Genomic DNA, 20,118 nt, shown 5'->3' with positions numbered 1-20,118 from the left:
TCACTGCTGTCGGCAAGGCCAGGAGGAGAGGGAACCCCTGGAATGGCCAGTCCTCACACGGATTCCCCAAATCAAACAACAATCACGAGGCAGAAAAACTTCACTCTGCGTGCTGATAAACACTGTTTTTCCGCATACAAAAAAGAACCACACATGATTTGGAGAAAACGTCACATTCCCAAAAAGTCCAAGGGAATTTTCCCCCTTATTTCCAAAATTCTAATTACTCTTTGTGACTTGTTGAAGGGGCCTTGTCGAAGGGGCCAATTCCAAAACAACCCTCACAAAATACCAACAGATACTTATCCGAGCTGAATGTCAGCACTAGAATTCTGCTGTATTACAGCACAGCCTTTGGGTGGGATTAGAGGGAAAGCTTCACTTTCTATGGCTTTATATTTACGTATTCTTTTTGTTTTTAAGAAGAGCAAAGCCTGACTTTCGGAATGATAAAGAAAAAGGTTTTTAAAGAGTCTGAGGTAAGTTTTGCCTACTGTTTCACCATAAAGAGGGTTTTCTTCCCCCACCATCATAAATGCTTCTTCTCTGATTTACAGGCAGAACGCAAGTGAGAGATGGGTGGTCTGCCTCTCGGGGGAAGAAGATACCCCAGTTTAGGCGGCAAATCCACAATCAAGTTCTGTGATCACCCAACGAGGTGGTCATGCCTCACCAGGCGAAACACGCTGCCCCACACACGACAAGGCCAAGAGCCTCTCTCAGTCATTTTGAATGGCTAACTTTGCAGTATCTTCCCGTTAAATCAGTGGTAAAAGTGGTAACTAAAACAGGCCCCCCCCCCCGAGAATCATAAGCGCTAAATTAAAGGTCAGCCTTAGTATCTCTTTTTCCTCTACTTGGAGAGAAAAAGAAAGAAAGAAGGTGTGAAAGTCAAGAAGGTAGGGGAGCCTGAGTATGTTAAGTGACAGGTATCAGAGGGAAGGAGAGAAGGGGACAAAACCTTTCACTTGCATGTGCCCAGCTGTGGCTCATTAAAATTTTCGCCTGCATGTTGAAAGGAACTGGTGAGCTTAAAAAAAAACAAAAAACACCAATGTCCCTCCCGCAACAGCCCCCCAGCCCCAAGGTTCTCCTTCAACCTGCCCTGGGATGCGGCCCGGGCTTCTAGGCTTGTTCAAGTTCCCCAGGTCCTTCTACGGTGCAGCCAAGGATGGGAGCCACTGCTAAGGTATCTGCAGAGTGCTTTGCGCCTTGCTGCACCCGTCCCAGGTAGAGGAACGGGCGATGAGAAGAGAGGAGGGAAATCAACTCTCCTGGTGCACGCAACAGTTCCCACAGAGGGAATTAATACACGAGAAAGCTAAGCTAAATCCCACACACAAGGATGGAGAGTATCTGTCTATCACAAGAGAGCGAGCCACACCACAACAGGTATCTGCAAGCAGAGTCCATTTTCAGGGGACGTGAAGAGCCTCTACCCCTGCTTCCGACACCAGGCCTCCCAGTTCAGGGTGGAGAATACCCACCAATGCCCCTTGGAACACAGCAGCGCAAAGCAGGGCCAGCTCCATCCACGCCCAGAAGGCCCTTGATGGGTCAGGGATAGAACAGTGTCTCCAACCTGGTGCACTTTCAGTGGACACCAGACCCTGTACTGAGACACGGAGTATTTAGCGGATCCTCACAGCCAACACCACTGCACAAGTGGAGCCAACTGAGGCCCCAGAGAACCAGCACAGGCGACGGAGGCAGGACTCACGTCCAGATGCGGTGGATCCAGAGCCTCCTCTTAACCACTGTGCAGAACTGCCCCCTCTCTATAAGGCGCTTATGATGTCGGACGCACTGTAAGGGGAAGACATCCACTGGCACCTGCCTTCTCCCTGTATTACTTGGGGAAGGAGCCCCGGTCTTTACAAACTGATTCACAGCAGCCCGCCTCTCACAGCCCTACCCACTGATGAAGAGCTTCTTTGCCCGCAAAGACCCTACAGCCATACAGCTGAGCAGAGACCAGCAGCCCCCAGAGAGGACACCCCGGGAGTGCCACCTGGCTGCATCCCACAGCCCTGCCATCCTTGGCAGCACACAATTCCCCCTCCTGGTTGAAGGGGTTGGGAAGAAAGAACTACAAATTGGCACCTTTATTTCAGCCGTTTGGGTTTGAAAGGCGTCCAGGAAGTGAGGAAACTGCGGAGGAATTCGCCTCGAAGTGATGTGTTGGAGGGCAGAGGGCCACTGTCTGAAGAGCTGCTGGCACAACTGAACAGGCCTGGGCGCTGCAGAGACCTGACAGCAAGGCGAGTCCTCCTCCCTGCACCCTTACAAGACGGGCGACCAGAATCAGTCAGAATAAGCCAGCAGGGTGTGTTTGGGGGGTGAGGGGACGGTCAGGCTAATCTTCAGGGCAGGAGGACTTCCCGTCACTCTGCATCAGTTAATGAAAATCATACTGAGGGCTGCCCAACGTTCCGAGGCAGGCACGCGACTTGAAGAGACGCCCATGCGTGGGGTGCAGCCTCTTATCCACACCAGAGCCTACTGGCCGCAGTCCCAAGGCGCACCCCTCTTAACACAATTTGATATGTCAGCATGTGAAAATGACAAGACCCTCCCAGGCCCCCAGACCACACATTTCCCTGTGTACAGTGAGCACACAAACCCCAGAGGTGCAGAGAAATGAGACCAAGACTCACCTCTACCACCTCCTGTGTGACCTCAGAGAAGTGTCTTGCCCTCTCTGTGCCTCAGGCGCATCATCTGTAAAAAGTGCGTAACAACAGACCTTGTGCCTCCTAGGACTGCAGAGGCAATATAATGAGGTGAGGCCTGGGGAGGCACACAGAGCAATGCCTGACAACGACTGTGTACCACATACAGTGACCGCTGCAATTTTCCATCTCAAGAGGCTGAACCATGATGAGACTACTGATGTTTTGACCATTTTTGAACTAGAAAATCTGGCCATTTTGCATGACTCGATTTAATTCACTGGGTAAACTAACCTGTCTCTAAAAACCCTTGCCTTTGAACAGGCAGGGGGAATCTAATATTCCCTCCGTATTGCCCAACAACGAAAGGCCTTATGAAAGGAAGGGCTGGCATAAATACAAACACATTTCTTCCACTTGGGCTGTAAAAGCTGAAAATGGCTCCCAGGTGTGAGCAGACACAACTGGCCTGGCCTTCTCTGCAAGGTCACCACGGGGGTCAAAGTCGAGTTGGCCATTTTCGGATTAGGTGCACACGCTGGCGAAGCTTCCCCCGGGGTAAGTGGATTACAGAAGCCACCTGCAGGAAGTGGGAGTGCAGGGGGAGGGGGAGGAAACGGCCTGGCTGGAAGGAGGCTGTGGATATGGGCGGGGGCCAGCTCCTTTCACACGGGAGATTGTGCAACGGACAAAGCAGCTCCGCTTCCCTTCCCCGTGCTGCCGGGTCACACGGCCCTGCTGTGCTTTCAGCACCCACTGCTGGAAGGAGGTACTTCCCTCCAAGACCATCCATGCTGCACCAGCATCCCCATTCCCACTGGGTCTTGGACTCTATTTAAAACTTACACGGTCATCAGAAAAAATGAGACAGAGAAGGGGAAGAAAAAACCCAAACACACAACAAAGGCCAACTCTCAACGACAGACCCTAAGCTACCGAGTTCCCAAAAAAGGCAATGACCTCCGTGACCAAGTTCCTATTCCACGGGTGCGCCCCTCCCTCAGCTCCCCAGACTCCACAGCTGGCGTTCCCTTCCCTTTCGCAGCAAATGGTTTGCAGATGGACCACTCATCTGGCTGCCTTACCACCCCCAGTCTCAAAGAAAGAAGAAAAAAAAAAAAAAGGAAAGAAAAGAGAGAAGGAAAATGACAAGTCAGGACTGTGTGTAATTTGGCAGGCTCGCCGCGGAGGCCTCAGCGGTTCCTTTCCCAGCGAAAGGCTCCCTGAGACTTGGGGCAAGAGGCAGTCCGCACTACAGAAGTCCTGGGAAGCTTCCGGGACACAGAGCTGCTGTCTTTGTGTACTGGGTTTCCAGTAAACTTTCTATTTTGAGGCTCACTCATGGTGCCCAGAGTCTAATGAGCCTGCGGGTCTGAGAACCAGGGGTCCCGCTCTGCCTTCCAACAGAAGCTTCCTGGCCCTTCAGAGCAGCCTGCCTGTTGACAAAGGGGTAAATGGGGAGCAAACTGGCCTTAAAAGGGAAGCAGCCATGTCCTATGAGCCCTTCTCCCAGCGCTCCTCCAACTGGCCAGCGTGCTGGCTGAGCACCTCACGGCCCCATCTTGCAGCGGGGAGAGAAAGGAGGTATACACCTTACAGGTCACTTTGTCTGGGAACCTTCCCCGTCTTGCACCCCATCAGCGACGGCGGCCAGGAGCCCCTGAGAACTTCCCAGGCCCTGGCTGGTACGACAACTGCCTGTTTACTCATCCTTCTCTGCAACTAGACTGCGAGTCCCTTGAGGGCAGGGACTCTGGCCCGTGGGGCACGTTTGTCTGTCCTGGGCTTCAGGTGGAGCGCGCGCTGGCACACCTCCCTGTTGGGCCCCCATCTCAGCTTCCTCCACTTTCCTTTGATTTCTGGCGCTCACTGACAACCAGAAGGTCAGCCTCCCAGGGGCAGAAGGCCAGAAAACAGGAGGTGAGGATCGGGGCCACGACTGGACGCAGGGTGGAGGACAGCTGTGGGCCCCGAGTTCTGATTCCCCCATCAGGGCAGACGAGCATGGCTGTGCTCACCTTCCAGATGCTTCGCCTGGAACAAAGCAGCACCTTTCCAGTCTCAGTCGAGGGTCAAGTTGTATCTGATAACAGTGACCGATAATCAGCAGAAAGGTAAGCGGTGCTAAAAGCGGCTCCGGCAGGGAGGCACAGCTGTAAGCAGAGCTGCTGATACCTGCACGTGGAGATGGGTACAGATCTCCTGCCAGAAGAGGCTCCCTGCCTCCCAGGGACTCGTGAAGGTCTGATGGGGAGGCCTACGTGATCGCCAGTCAACAGTCAATTAAGCAGAGACAAACTGATAACAGCCGTGGGCCTCAAACCGCGGCCAGAGACAGAGCCGTGCTGCCCACGCTCGCTCCCAGTCCACTGCCCCCAGCACTTTGCTCGGAAATAAATACCTTAACCAGGGCTTGGAGCCCCACTGTCCCAAAGAAATGCCTGTGCCCATACCGGTGACAAGGGGAATCTGTCTAAATAATTGACTGCCCTCCAAAGGCTCAGCAGCGTGGTTGCTAAGGACACCACCCTGCCCCCCACCACAGTACTACAGAAGCTCAGGTAGTGGTTCTCCAAGGGTGGGAGGTTCCCAGACCAGTAGCAACAGCAATCACCTAGGAACTTGTGAGCAAAGCAGATTCTTCAGTCACAACTCACCCAGACCTGCCGGATCAGAAACTGGGGCTGGGGCCCAGCCATCCTGTGGCCCAGCGAGCCTTCCAGGTGATGCTGGTAAATGGTCTAGTTTGAGAACCAAACAGGTGATGGAGAGAAGCCATGATCTCCCAAGGGAACGGGTGTGACGTTTTACCCAGAGGAAAGAATCCGTTCACACCCACAGAAATCTGGGCAAACGAGGCAGAAAGGGAGCACGTCTCTGAAGACACAGAAGAGAGGAACCGAAGCCCCCAGTTTACATCTATTTTCCTGTTGTGCTGCTTTCTGACTAGGGCCCTGGCTTCCCTTTAGCATCTGGGATCTGAACCGGCTACAGGCTGCTCAGGGAACACGGAGATTCATTCACACTTGACTCGGGGCCTTTTAAACACAGCTTTGTTCCCAGTTTCTCCCTAAAGCGTTTCAGTCACTACTGACTCCACGATCCTGATGAGAGTGTGTCCAAAGGCCTGCAGCGAATAAGATGTCAACAGCCCAGATGGGGTTTACTTTTACACCAACGCCCAAGCCGACTGGCCTTCCTTCACCAGCAAGACTAACCTGGGTTCTTACTGGAGGACGCTGCTCAGAAGCAGGATGCGGAAAGAACTGCCCATCGCCACATTTTCTATTAAACTTGATTAAGTCCACTCTTCACCTGATGACTCGTGGATGGTCCAGCAAATTCCCCCACAGGAAGGACGGACAATCCTTACCTTAGAGAGAATTTCGACGTCCACCTCCCCTTGTACACACACTTGTAGTCCCCATAGGTCCACCTTTGTATCAGGAGGCAAAGAGCTCCACCGTCCAAGGTTACCACTCAACTTTGTAAAACCACGCACACACACGTTTTAGCAATGCTAGGCGACTATTCATTACTCAGAGTAATTTCACCTGAAAATTAACAGTCTCAGCTCAGGTCCTGAAGCCCAACCTAATTTTCTGAAGTTGAGTTCGGGGCCCCTTTCTCCCTGGCTGGGCCCTCGGGGAAATGGATTCCTCTCCCCATTCCCGAGAGGCTGCCCAGATCCTCACTGCCTCCTGCTAAGGCTCACTCTTTTTTTTTTTTTTTTTTTTTTTTGCGGTACGTGGGCCTCTCACTGTTGTGGCCTCTCCCGTTGCGGAGCACAGGCTGCGGACGCGCAGGCTCAGCGGCCATGGCTCACGGGCCCAGCTGCTCCGCGGCATGTGGGATCTTCCCGGACCAGGACACAAACCCGTGTCCCCTGCATCGGCAGGCGGACTCTCAACCACTGCGCCACCAGGGAAGCCCTAAGGCTCACTCTTTAATTACGCTTTAATGTGAATTGATCTTCCCATTAATGAGCCTGTAAAAAAGACTGACCTGGCCCCTTTTTTCTAGAGGGTGTGCTAGGCACACGGAGAGTTAAATACTACTGTTGATTTTACTTCCCCAGCAGACCCAGCCCAGAAGAGCTCCCTCCATCCCTCCCTGCCTCGCCTCATGCTCCCTCAGCAGCACCCACTTAACTGGCTCCCAGTGGGGTCACAGACGGGGCAGCAGGTTTCATTCCTTCCAGGTTTTATTCTCCGGAAGTTACCATAAAGCGATGTTAAATACGCCATCCCTTTGATTTCATCAGTTTTTCTTCAGCTAAGAGGTCACAGCAAAATACAGAACCACATAGTTCAACCCGCCTCTGATGTTTTCATTTAAATTTTTCATATTCTAAGTCCTCCAGGTACTTTGCTAACAGGAGAGAAAGATACTTTTCTCAAAAGAAAAAAAAGAAAAGATGAGTTTTCAAATTACTGGTTGCCAGGAAGCTGGGAGGACGGGGATAGGAGAGGTGACGGCTTCAGGGGTAGGGGGTTTGTACTGGGGGTGATGGCAACGTTCTGAAATTCGACAGCATTGAGGGGTGCACAACACTGAGGAGGTACTAAAGGTTTCTGACCATACACTTTAAATCCGATAAAACAGTGTTTTATGTTATGTTAGTTTTTTCTCAATAAAAAAAATATAGGGGCTTCCCTGGTGGCGCAGTGGTTGAGAATCTGCCTGCTAATGCAGGGGACACGGGTTTGAGCCCTGGTCTGGGAAGACCCCACATGCCGCGGAGCAACTAGGCCCATGCGCCACAACTACTGAGCCTGCGTGTCTGGAGCCTGTGCTCCGCAACAAGAGAGGCCGCGATAGTGAGAGGCCCGCGTACCACAATGAAGAGTGGTCCCCGCTTGCCACAACTAGAGAAAGCCCTCGCACAGAAACGAAGACCCAACACAGCCCTAAATAAATAAATTAATTAAGAAAAAAAAAAAAGAGTAATCCTATTTTCAAAAAAAAAAAAAAATATATATATATATATATAGTTTTCAGAAAAGTTTTTTTCCCCCCCCAAAGATTCGAAGTAAAAGGTATTTTGATGTGTTTTCAAATGCAACATAGAACCTAAGGATTTTAACAGCACAATGACAAAGTCACAGGTAATTGTGTGCACGGAATCTTAGCCAAGATCTCCTACCTGATCAAGGCCACAGCTTGGGGGAGGGGGAGCGGCAAGGCATGGGCAGGGGACAGGGTCCAAAACACACCACCAACTGGAAAAGAAGTTACGTGGACAAAGCCAAGGGCCATATGGGAAACATGCTACAGCTAATACACCTGGGACAAAGCTGCTGTGCTTTAAAACTAAAGTCGATTTTACAGCAAGTTTTTTACTCCTAGGAGTGAAAAAAAAACGCAACCATTTCCACTGGAACCAATCTCCTCAGTGATACAAGTGCAGTAACACCACAGGAAAACTGGAAATTTTTCTTCCCCAGAAACGTCACTTATGCATCACACAAAATTACTGTTGCTGTGGGAATCATAACTTGAGTTTCCTGGACTTGGAATTAGAAAAAAAAAAATCTCAAACGTGAAAATCTACCAGCAGATTCTGTCCCTGTTGAACAAAAGTCTGTTTCTTTTTCAGAGAACTATTTTATCAAATTTAGCTCCCTCGCTCCAACCCAATCCTATTAAAAGCTTTCCTCGAGTTTAATGCTTTTTGGTTATTAAGGACAAATGGCTTTGGCATTATCTGCAGAACGCGATGCAAATAAAAATCCGCTCTTTGACAAATACTTTAATTGAATTTGATTCCTTTAATCAGAAAGTATTAACCAACTGAAATTTTCCTGAAGGACTCCAGTTCCCCAAACTCTAGAAAACTCTGTTTTGAGGCCCTGATAGTAAAGCCGGACTTGAAACAAACCCTTTTCCCACACAGCCCTCCCAAGTGTGACCTCAGCAAAGAAGGGCACTGGTGTCTGGGGGATCAGAACACTGTCTTGTGAGTGAGGAACCAGGGTTACTGACAAGGACACGGGAGACAGGAAACCAAACACAGAGATGAAGAGCCGACTTCTACAGGCAAACAAAATCCAGAGGCAAAAGTCCCTCATTACAGGTGTCTGAGCTGAAACACAAAGCTGCGACTTCTGAAAGACGTAAGGCAGCAACAGTGCTTACAGGACAGGGGTATTTCTTTTGTGACATTACTGCCCCAACTCTCAGTTTCTGAGTCACAGAAGGAATATACAAGCTGCAAGTGTACTTGTACCACGTGTTTCAACCCCTTCACTCACCAGATGAGGAAAAAGCACCCTGTCCCACGTCACAACACCATCAGAGACAGAGCTGGATATGTGCCTGGTCCCCCCTGTTCCCTGCCCCGCCTGCCCACAACCTTGTCCCCAGAAAGCTGTCCCAGCTCCTCTCACTCAGACAGCCTCAGCCATCTGGTCCCTCTGCACATTCTCATTATTCTTCTCATCCTCCTCCTGCCCACAAAGGGGAGAATATGGAGACGAAGGGCCACCAGCGTCAACATTGATGAAGCTAACTGACGAACCACATTTGCAGACATCATGTCAGGAACTTCCCACACGCGATGGTACTGAATCTTTCCGAGGTCACTCTGGGCCCCAACTGCACGGGCACAGAAGGTACCGACTAAATGTTTGTTGAACATGTGACACCTTTTACCGCTATGGTTCTGAAAAGCCACAAACACACCAGCAAAACATGCTCTTCGAAGCCTGGACGGTTGCAATCATCATGTGGATGGAGATGTGAGAAAATCATGTTCATTTGTTGCCCGCTCTGCTATTTTCTCCCCTGTCCTTTGCACGACCCACTCGGGAAATACAGGAAGGCATGAAGGATGAGAGCAAAATTATCTATAATCCTGCTACCCCGATGTCACCCTGCTAGCCTAACTCTGCAGGCACTAGATCCAGGGGTCTAAGATTGGAGAACACAGGCCCCTCAGAGAGAAGGAAGATAAAGACCCTTCAGTGTCTGTATTTTCAGAGCAATCACTGACCAAGTCAGATGGAGACCAGCTTCAGGCCAAAGGTAGTATCTGCCAATACGAACCTCCATTTTCCAAACTGAATCAAAACCAGGAGGGAGTCTTTTTTTTTTTTTCTGTCCTACTTTACATATTTTAATGCTGTCTAATGGAATAGCAGGAACAAGGCCAACCAGCCCCACTGCTCCTGACACTTCGGCCAAGGAACAGAAATGTATTTTTAGTGAGCAGAGCATGGCCTGATTCAGAGCACCACAGGCCCTCGGGGCAAGGACGGGTCACCTGCCACACTCCTGCCTGCTGTGCCGGGGGGGAAGAGAAAGGAGCAGTGAACGAGCATTTGGGTCCCGTTTTGGTTCACCTCTCGATTTTGCACCTTACAGGAATTCAGGCAGCCTTGGTTTCCTGTCTGGTAACACAAAGATGTTCTCTCTGGCCCTGGCTTCCCAACCAAGGGGAGGGAAAGCAGTGCTTCTCAAACTTGAACAAGTAGGCAGGTGGCCAGCGGAGCTTGTGAAGGCAGCTTCTGACTCAGCAAGGCTGGGATGACACTTGAGATCCCGCATTTCTAACGAGCTCAGTGCCGATAGGACTCTGCTGGTCCAAGAACCGTCCTTTAAATAGCAAGGAGTTAAAAGCGTCTTCCGGTGCATTGCTCTATACACATACCAGGGATTGACATGTCCCTAACTGGCCTCAGGTAAGGGTGACTCATTTAATTTAACGAGCAATGAGACACCTTCCAGATGCCAGACCCTGCAGGCCAGATGGGTACAAAAAGAGAGTCAGATCCTTGACTGTCCATCTTGGGACAAAGAGCTACGTCCTTTGCGCCAGCATTTCACAGGTACAAGAAGTGACTCACAGACCCTTAAAGGTGAGATCATGCCAAGGCCCAAGGGGCCAGGTGACAACTAGCTACCAGCCAGCAGCCAGCCGTCATCTGTCAAACACCTACTCTGGCTGTGCAGGACGGGGAGCTTCATACACATCACACTCGCCTTGAAGCTCGGGCCCACTGCCCCTATGTGTACAGCGGGCCAAGAACACATTCTGCAGATGAGGAAAATGAGGTTCAGAGAGGTGAATCTGTCTGTCCGGGACACAAGGCTGGGCCACGATTCTAACCCCCTGCTCCCCAACCCCACAGTGCCTTGAAAAGGGTTGAGCCCGAGACCATGTTTCACAAGGACAGGGCATCTCCGGATCGCAGGGCCTGTGGCCAGCAAAACCCGGAGATCTAAAAGCTGCACCAGCCATCAGACGGATGATGACTCCTTCCCACCAGGTCCCTCTGCTTGGCTCAGGGTCGACAAGAGATACCCACAGGTGAGCAGACCAGTTACAACACCAGCAAAATCAAAATCAAATAAAAACCAGTGGGGCTGGTGTGGGAACAGGAAATTAGGTGTGAAGAGGGAGGCGCTCTGCTGGGGGAGCTGTCACTAAAATCTGGCCTAGAAAATTGTTGGACTCATGACTGGTTTATCTGGAAAGACCTCTGGGCGAGTTTCAAACAAGCAAACGCCTCCAGCTGACTGCTGAAGAAGTGGGGTAGCTCTCAGTTACCTCCCTTTCTTTCTCATTTAAGTTTCTTTATACCCTTTTTCATCTCCAGTGTGTTGTCTATAATAATCGACACGCTGTATGTTGTCTAACACTTGACCATGACAACGAATTCCTTACTTTTATATTGATTTCAGAAGGCTGGTGGTTTTTGTTTTTTTTTTAAGCCATGAAAGTGAGTGGAGTCACATTCCCAAATTCATTACCACAAAGATGAGCCTACTGTCTTATCATGCACACAGCTTCTTTTAAGTTGAGTTTATTCACTCAAATTGCAGCTTAACCGCTAGGACAAAGAAATTTAATTCTACGTACCCCTGGGCATTAAAAAGATAATCTCCCCCCAAATTAGAGATGAGGCAAAACTTCTGGGTTTTAATTCTACACACCCCAAAACAGCAAGCAAGGCTTTTGTTATCATCATTAGAGCTACATAGAGAAAGGCCCCCTTTTTTTTTTTTTACCAGTGAGCCCACAAACACGAGTTGCCCTGCCACCAAATGTCAGCAAGATGATACCATGGCCTCCCCGCACAGTCCAGGGTCCCCCAGATGGCACCACTTACAGAAAGAGAGAGAGGATACGAGATGAGGCAGCACCCAGCGACGGTATGGCTGTCAACTCATTGTTATTGAGGTACCTGTAATGACAACAAGAAGAAACGAATCATTCAAAGTAATAGTAAGAAATCACAGACATAAAAGGGAAATAAAAAAACAACAACAGTGCTGAGTTGGCCATGGGAAGACTGCTATGTTGTAATGCTGAATACAAGATAAAGAATTTAAAAGCAAGTTGTTAACGGGAGAGAATTTATGCCAGGTCACAAAAACCAATTATTTACCACACCCAGAGTTTGTGAATAAACATTCAGGAGATGTCTCCCGTCCTCTAGGAGCTTCCAATCTAGCTCAGAAATCAAGACTAACAGACAGCGAACTGCGAACGCAGGCCAAGGTGCGTGATGCAGAACGACAGCGCCCTCAAGACCCCCAGTGAGAGCGCTCCTCGTGGGCTGAAACAGTCAGAAAAGGATCTGGGGAGGAAAGACCGCCCCCTCCTGGTTGTTTTGTACACATCCCTGACGCGGCTCTGCCCTCACCAAAGGGCAACACGCTCGGACCCAGGGCCAAAGACTCCCGCACTCCCGTTGGGTTCCTGGCGCTGGGACACGTGGGTCAATTACTCCAATGCCTCATCTGTACAACAGCAAAGGAGCTGGACTTGGAGATTCTCATCTATTTGAGATTCCAGCTTCTCTGAACTCTGATGAAGTCTCCAGACACGTTTCCCAGGAATATATCCGTATAACGGATATATACACACACACTTTTGCACGCAGACAACTGGAAAATCCTCCTCAGACCTCAGATGCTTCCCAAGCTCCCTTCCCGCTCGAATATTCTAAATCCGTATTTCCATAGTTCATGACTCTGAATGGAAGGGGAAGCCCGAGAACCAGAACACAGCTCGCCTGGTCCGCCCCCACAGGCTCCGGAATCTGGCCTCCTTACATGGACATGTATTTCCAAATCTGAGAAGAGAATCGAAAATCAGGCTTGCACAGTGAGTGCAAGAATCCTTAAGAAAGCCAAAGCAGTGCTCAGGCTTTTGCCAGCTGACGGGCTGGAAAGAAACTGCATCTGGGACGCAGAATCAAGGATAAAGCTAGGTTATCTTACTCTCATTTTTGCAGAGAGTATGTCTTACATAGAGCATCTTGTTATGGTTTGAAGACAAGGCCACTGAAATGACAGCTGTATTCATACAAGTTTACAGCTAGTGTTTGCTTGAATAGAATAATCTGGTTGTCTGCCATCTTTTATAGAAATGAATAGGGTTAAAAAAAGGGAAAAGGCCTTGAATTATCCCATTTGCCTTCTTCAGTGCCAAAGCTAGTTAGAGATGAAGCTTGGCAATTACTGGGCTGAGGGACACAGCATGTCTGTTTCAATAGCTTCATGACTGAAGCATCTGGCAGAGAGAAAGCAGATCTGTATCATGCGGCAAATCCCTTCTCCACTTAAAGGGCCCTTGTTTGTGTGTTGAAGGAGACAATTAATTACTTTAACAGTCTCTTATCTGACCGCCCCCTAAATCAGATTGCTTCTCCTTCACCTTTTATCTCTCCACCCCTGCTGCGATCCGTTTCCTATCTCGGTACAGGGATGCTGAAAACTCTCCATCAGTATGAATCTCCACTAATAAATCTTCACAGTACCGTAAATGCACGTATCACTAGAAGACAGCCTCAGATCTTATCAGAGCAAGGGAAACTAAGGTCAGGGGCCTGTTGCCAAGAAGGCAGCTTGCTTAAGAACTCTTCATTTCTTACAGATTTACTCTCCAACACAGATGTTGGGGGGTCATAATAATAATAGCGGCAGCTAACTTACTGAGGGCTTATTATGCGCCAGGTACGACTCTAAGAGCCTTTCAGTACATGGACCCGTCTTTAGAGCCCTACAAGGTAGGCCCCATGAACAATGTCATTGTACCAATGGGGAAACTGAATCACTAAGACGTTAAGTAATTTGCCCAAGGTCACCAGTAGTAACAGGCAGTGGCCCTGTGTGTCTAGCCCCAAAGTTTAGGTTCTTAACCATCACCTCTACTTATTTATAGCGACAGTAGCAACTCTACAGTATTATGTCACTGCATCGCTACACCTCTGAGGTTGGAACCAGGTACTAGTACTGTTCCCCACCTTACAGGTAAGTTCTCTAAATTTCAAATCAAAGGAGAGCCACCAAGCGAAAAGGCCAGCAGGCAGAAAGCCCATAATTCCTTGGGTAACATGGTAACTGCACTGCAGTCGCTTAGGACTGGACTTGATTTTAAACCCAAAATGAACAGTATGGACTTTACTGCAGGGGAACTCTGGCCGAATGAGCTCGGTCTCAGGCCACCCCTGCTGCACATATGACAAACTGCTCCACCCAATTTCACAGAATAATAAATGAACAAGGAGAAGGGGCATCATCATAATATCTCATATCTTGACCCAAATGCTGGAAGCAGAGTGTGCAGGTGCCGTGGACCAGTGCTGAAGGTGAACAGGACATTTTAGGTCTGGATCAGCAGCCCGGAGTCAACAGGATGAGGCAGAAATCGCAGGCTCTGATCTCAGCAGGGCTGCTGGATTTATGAAAAGGTCAGATGGAGCTCAAAGGAGAAGATCTACAAGGCTAGCTTACTTCTGGATCATTTCTACTTAAAAAGAACCGCTAGTAAATCTGAGTCAGCTCCACCACTGCTGGCTCTCTCTTTGTTCACGCTGCCCCTTGTTAAAGCCAGAACACTACCCTCAGAAGGCAACGGAGGACCAACTCGCGCTGAGACACGACCAACTTGCCAGACTGAAATAGAGACCGGTCAAAAATAGCACAGCCAGAGCTGGGCGGGGAAGGGCCCTCGGGAAGTTCAGCACAGTCTCCACACGTAAAGACATTGTCGGAATTTAGGATTGTGTTTGATGAAATCTTCTGCATATCTCGGGCTGTGCAATCTTCCCCCACTTTGGACTCCCCCCCCAAATTTGCTTCCATCCAAGGCCCTAAAAATCCTTCTAAAATATCTGGCTTCTATAACTGAACCTTTTCCTGATGATTCAGGACCGAGAAGTGCTCCAGGAGCATCAGACCGCGAATTGTGGCCCAACCCTGCAGCTGGAAAAGGTGTGAAAAAGATATGGGGGTGGGGGCGGGGGGTCCCCCCTGGGCAGACGTGGAGGTGGGCCTTTCCCACCCTCCTGGGCCCCCTCAGCTCTCTCTGAAACTCCCATTTACGTCCTCGACTTGGTTTACAGGAAGCGTTTACATTCTGCAAGATGCAAAATGTTAAAAAAGGATGCTTCTGAGGACTTTCACTACTGTGACTGCCTCCGTCGAATTAGGCATCAAGAAACAACGAAAAACAAACCCACAGGTCATTCTGACTTACAGTGCTTTCTGGTTTTTAAAAAATTTTTGGCCATATTTATTTATATACTGATAGCTGAGACAAGCACACAGTAAAATTCCAAACTGTTTCAAAAAAGAACACCAGGAATACATATTGAAATATACAGCTTCCTTGCCCTCCAGGCCGCTGGTCGGCCTCCTCCAGCTGCCGGCTACTAGGGATGGACACGTGTTTTTCTTTCACGCAGATGCTTGTGTGTTATACAGACTGTTCAGTACCAGTTTTCCCCTTAGTAAGAGATCTCGGAAATCTCCCTAATTCTTTTAACCAGCGGTGGACCGCTCCTCGGCTGGGATGAACGGTATGAATGAACCATAATTTATTTAGCCGATCCGCCAATTCGTAGGCAGTTTGGTTGTTTCCAAACACAAAGGGAGCTGCCACTAACAGTCAAAGTTGGGCCGGGGGTTGGAACGTCAGTTCGTTTTGTTTCTCAAGCAGGAGAAAGTCGTCAGTAGCAGGTAGGAGCACGCTGCTACTTTGGAGTCAGGGACAGACTCCAAATCAATAACTTATTAGTGTTTTCAGCTACTTGAGAATAAGGCAGACTACATAACGACTTTGGCAAGACCTACGATATAGTGTGTATACCAGCTGGCCGGATACAGTTATTTTAATATCGTGACATAGGATATAGTTACGTGAAGTCAGCACTTATAAACAACAAGGGCAAACGCTTTTCTACGTGCCAGGCTCTGTGCTGAGGGCTTTATGTGCCACGTCTCACTGAATGACATGTCAACCCTTTAAGGAAGGCACTAAATCATCACCTCACCTTAAAAGAAGAAACTGAGGCCCAGTTGCGGCACAGCAGAGCAGGGGTTATTTGGAGGGGATTAGCTCAGATTTTTCCATCAGACAGACCCGGGTCCATTCTACCCCGAGCCCACCCCTACCGATCGAATGGCCTTCGGCGTGTCACTTAGCCTCACTGTGCCTTAGCTTCCATCTCCCCGGTGTGTGCAAAGTACGAGCACCAGCTTCACAGGGTTCTGGCAGGATCTGGCTGAACTCATTAAATCTAGCAGCCTAGGAGAGAGCCAGATATATAGTACATGCTTAACAGGTGGGGGTAATTCATAGCCCCAAAGCAGTGCCTCACAGGACACCCCCTCGGGATCTCACCCCGCCCTTAAACACACCGCGCACACGCACACGTGGAGGGGGGAGAGCAGAAGCCTGGGACACCAGAGGGTGAGCCATAAATACCCAGCGGCAGGGCACACTCAGCCTTCCTCGCCGCCTTCAGGAACATTTTAGGTCAACAGCCCTGGAAAGCACACGACAGCACCCACATGAAGCATTCCCGGGCCAGGCAGCAGTAACGTGATCCGAGTGCCGTTTTGAAAGAGGCCGGTATAAATAGCCCCTCTTATTAATAGCGGAGCCTCGCCGTCCAGGCCTGCTGGCTGGAAGCCCTCCCGGGTGGGCTTTCCTCGGAGCTGCGGGCAGTGAGGACCAGGTGGCTTGGCAGCAGGTGCACGAGCATCCTCACGTCCTCCGGGGGCCTCCGACGGCTCGCTCTCTCCCTCCCACTGGCCTGCGATGCTCTGTGGTTCCGGCCTCCAAAATAAAACCACTGCTAAACCACCGCCCGCCGCTTTGCCAGCCTGTGGTTCCCCTTGCGCTCAGCTTTCCAGACTCGAGTGGCTGTGCAGGGTTTAGGAGGAACTGACAGCTCCCGGGAGACCCAGTTAATTTAGAAGCAATTGTGTGTTGGCTGTGATTTTTTTCTTTTCTTCAATATCCTTCTCCACCTCGCCACCCTGCACTCCTGACGGCCTCTTTCTGCCTCCGTCATGTATTAAAATTCCCTTCGGGAAGGGCTCCGATCCTTATCAGTGAGAAGTTCCACTGCTCTGGGGCCCCGGGGAATTTGTCTCGTCCATCCCACGGTGTGACACCAGGGACCAGAGGTGGTCATGGTGGTAAAGGTTCAACCTATCGGCCCTCAAGGATTTGTTTCTTAAGGTGCCCAGCTCGGGGCGAGGGCCATGCGCTGTGTGCTTCTGAGAGTAGCAGAAGAGAAGAGAAATAACACACAGGGAACCCTCCCCGTGGGCAAGGCTCTGGACATCAGCTCCAATGAATAATTATTATAATTCGCTAACGCGTCATTATGCCCATGTTCCAGAAGAGGGAAAAGAGGCACAGAGGTAAGTAACTTGCCCAGGGACACAGTCCCCATAAGGGGCAGAACCAGAACTCAAATCCAGGTCTGCTTGCTACCAAATGTGCATTTTCCCCAGTACCCCCTACTGCATCCATAAAGGGGAATCCGTGTCTTTACAACTCGCACACCCAGGAAGGCAGTGCTGCCATGGAGAGCTTGGGACAGGAGTTAGACTGAGGACTGCAGGCCCAGCTCTCCCATGTACTAGCTGTGCAATTGCAGCCAGGTGCCCAGGCCTCGACTCCTCCAACCGTCTCAAAAAGGTAGAATGTCCATAAGGTGTGGACGGCTGGGCACAGTGGCCAGCTACACGTGTCAACATTCCTGAGTGCATTAGCGGGAAAAAGGAGAGAAGGCGCACACAGCAGAGAGAGAGTGCAGAGGAGTGGGTGAGGAGCCTCCTCCTGTCCCGAAATTCAACAGGAGCTCAGGGGAGGGAGAAAAGGCAGGTTGGGAGGGGAGAAGGGAGGCTGGGCTTGGAGGGAGTGTGGGTTTGGACAAGGGGTCTGGAGGAGTTAAGAGGAAATACCCGGTACCTAGAGAGAGAAGACTGGTGCAGGACGAGTGATACAGGAGAGAAACACTGCACTTCCTGTCCTTTTAAAATCTTCGGTGGAAGGCTGTGGGTTGAGATGAGGCGGGTATGGGGATTTAGGGCAGTGCAGCTTCAGGGTTAAATGCACAGCTCTGGGAATCAAACAGATTTGAGTTCAGCTCTCAGCTTTACCAACTAGGCAACACTGCACAGGTTTATTTAACCTCTCCGAGCTTCCATTTCCTCCTTTGTAAAGTGGAGAAAATAACTGTAAAGGAAAAGAATTTAAATCAGATAGGACTGGTGTCAGGATGAAATGAGGCAGTCTTCCCCAAAGTTTGAGTGTGGTGCTGCTGTGATGATTGCGGCCGTTGGGACTTGGGGAATTTAAGACTAACCAGCATCCCCAGCGAAGGACAGGTGCAAGTCAGATGCTCTCAGCTCTAGATCTGGGTGGGGTTTACGTTCCAAAAAAGCACCAAGTAGAAGGGGGATTAAAAGCCGGAGGTCAAGGGAACCAAACCAAATGAAAATTGAAAGGCTGTCTGGGGAAGGAACCAATGGAAAAAGAAAACTAGAGAGAATAATGCAGAAAAGGCTCATGGGAGCATCTACTGTGCCCCAAATTTATGGCAGGGCCAATGATTTTGGAACCATAACCTAACATGACCCCCAGGGCCCTGCAGGACCCAGGCGCTGGCCACACACCCCACCCCTCATGCACTCCTGGCACAACGGCCCTCGTCCTCTTCCTTCCTTGGGGGCCTGTATTTGCAGCCTGTCCTGTCCACATCGTTCACATTTGCTTGATCTGATCATCACCATCCTAAGCACGCTGGCTCCGTTATCACCCCTCCAAAATCACAAAAGAAGAAAATCCTCCCGTGACCCTGTCCTACGCCCCCCTTAACACTTACCACCAGTGAGTCCCACTGGTTTCCTTGTTACCCCTAGGTCGTGCCCCACCTTAACGTGAGTCCTGTGAGAGGCGAGGTTTGTCTGCAGCGCCAGGATTTGGGGAGAAGGGGAGCAGCATTTAAGGGGCCGCTGAAAAACTCCGGAGCCAGGATAAGAATATCTGAATGCAGTGTTTTTTAAATATCAAAGTGAACACAAAACAAAATTCATTAAGAACAGAGTATCTAAGTTCTCACACCAAGATAGGATTGGCAAGAGTGCCGTGTCAAGCCAGACTGGAGCCTGGGGCAAAGGAAAGATGAGTAAACCTGATCCTGACTTTACCAAAACTTCTTGTATTTTGTTGACCATGGGGTTTCTTGGGCATTCATTGTGATGTTTTAAATACCGCATTAAGGTATCGTTTATCTCAAATGCTGAGTTTTTAGAGGCCCCTTAAATTCTGCACCTGAGGCGAATGCCTCATTCGCCAACCTTAATCCTGTCTTATTCACTCCTGTGCTCCCAGCAGCACAGCAGTGCCTGGCTCATACTAGGTATTCGAGGAAATGTTAAATGAAAGCTTGAATAATGCCAGAAGAAACACCTCAATTTTTGTTTTTGTCCAATTCTAAAAGAAACCACTAAGCTCTGAGACTCAACATGCAGAAGTTGAAAATCATAACCACAAGCATTAAAGGCAGCCTGGATCAGGGGAAAGCACTGGGTTATGAAGCAAACCGGTTCCTTGATGGACTGCGTTTATCATCTTGGGTGACTGTGACGGGCTGAACTGTTTTCCCTCAAGATTCATATGTTGAACTCCTAGCCCTCAGTACCTCAGAATATGACTGCATTTGGAGAAAGGGTCTTGAAAGAGGTCATATGGATGGGTCCTAATCCAATATAGCTGGTGCCCTTTTAAGAAGAGGACATTTGGACACACACAAGAGGCACCAGGGAAGTGCACATATAAAGGAAAGGCCACATGAAGAGGTGGCTTCAGTGGAAACCAACCGTGCCAGGACCTTGCTCTTGAACTTCCAGCCTCCAAAACTGTGAGAAAATAAGTTTCCGTCCTTGAAGTCACCCAGTCTGTGGTCTTTTTGGCAAACTAACATAAAAACCCACTCCAAACTTCCCTGCGCTGACCACAATAGGGTCTGTTGACCCTATGGGAAAATAATGATCCTGGACCAAGTATTTCCAAGAGCCCCTTCCAACTCTGATCTTCCTTTAACTTTGGAAGTTGAAACCTTTTTAAAACAGACATGGAAATCATAAACGCCATCTTGGAGAATTTGGAGACGGCGTAGGGAATGCAAGTATT

General features: G+C 49.7%; 1 protein-coding gene across 1 annotated transcript in view; it reads right to left on the bottom strand.

Annotated features, from left to right (window-relative positions):
- LRIG1 (leucine rich repeats and immunoglobulin like domains 1) overlaps positions 1-20,118 on the bottom strand; it is a 120,291-nt gene that overhangs the window by 58,391 nt on the left and 41,782 nt on the right. The window contains exon 3 of the mRNA XM_004267999.3: positions 11,786-11,860. Within this exon, the coding sequence (XP_004268047.2) occupies positions 11,786-11,860 (75 nt within the window). The remainder of the gene's footprint in view (positions 1-11,785; positions 11,861-20,118) is intronic.

Source organism: Orcinus orca, chromosome 10 (assembly GCF_937001465.1).
Source record: "Orcinus orca chromosome 10, mOrcOrc1.1, whole genome shotgun sequence".
Classification (NCBI taxonomy): domain Eukaryota; kingdom Metazoa; phylum Chordata; class Mammalia; order Artiodactyla; family Delphinidae; genus Orcinus; species Orcinus orca.
This window is presented reverse-complemented; position numbering and strand designations above follow the sequence as displayed.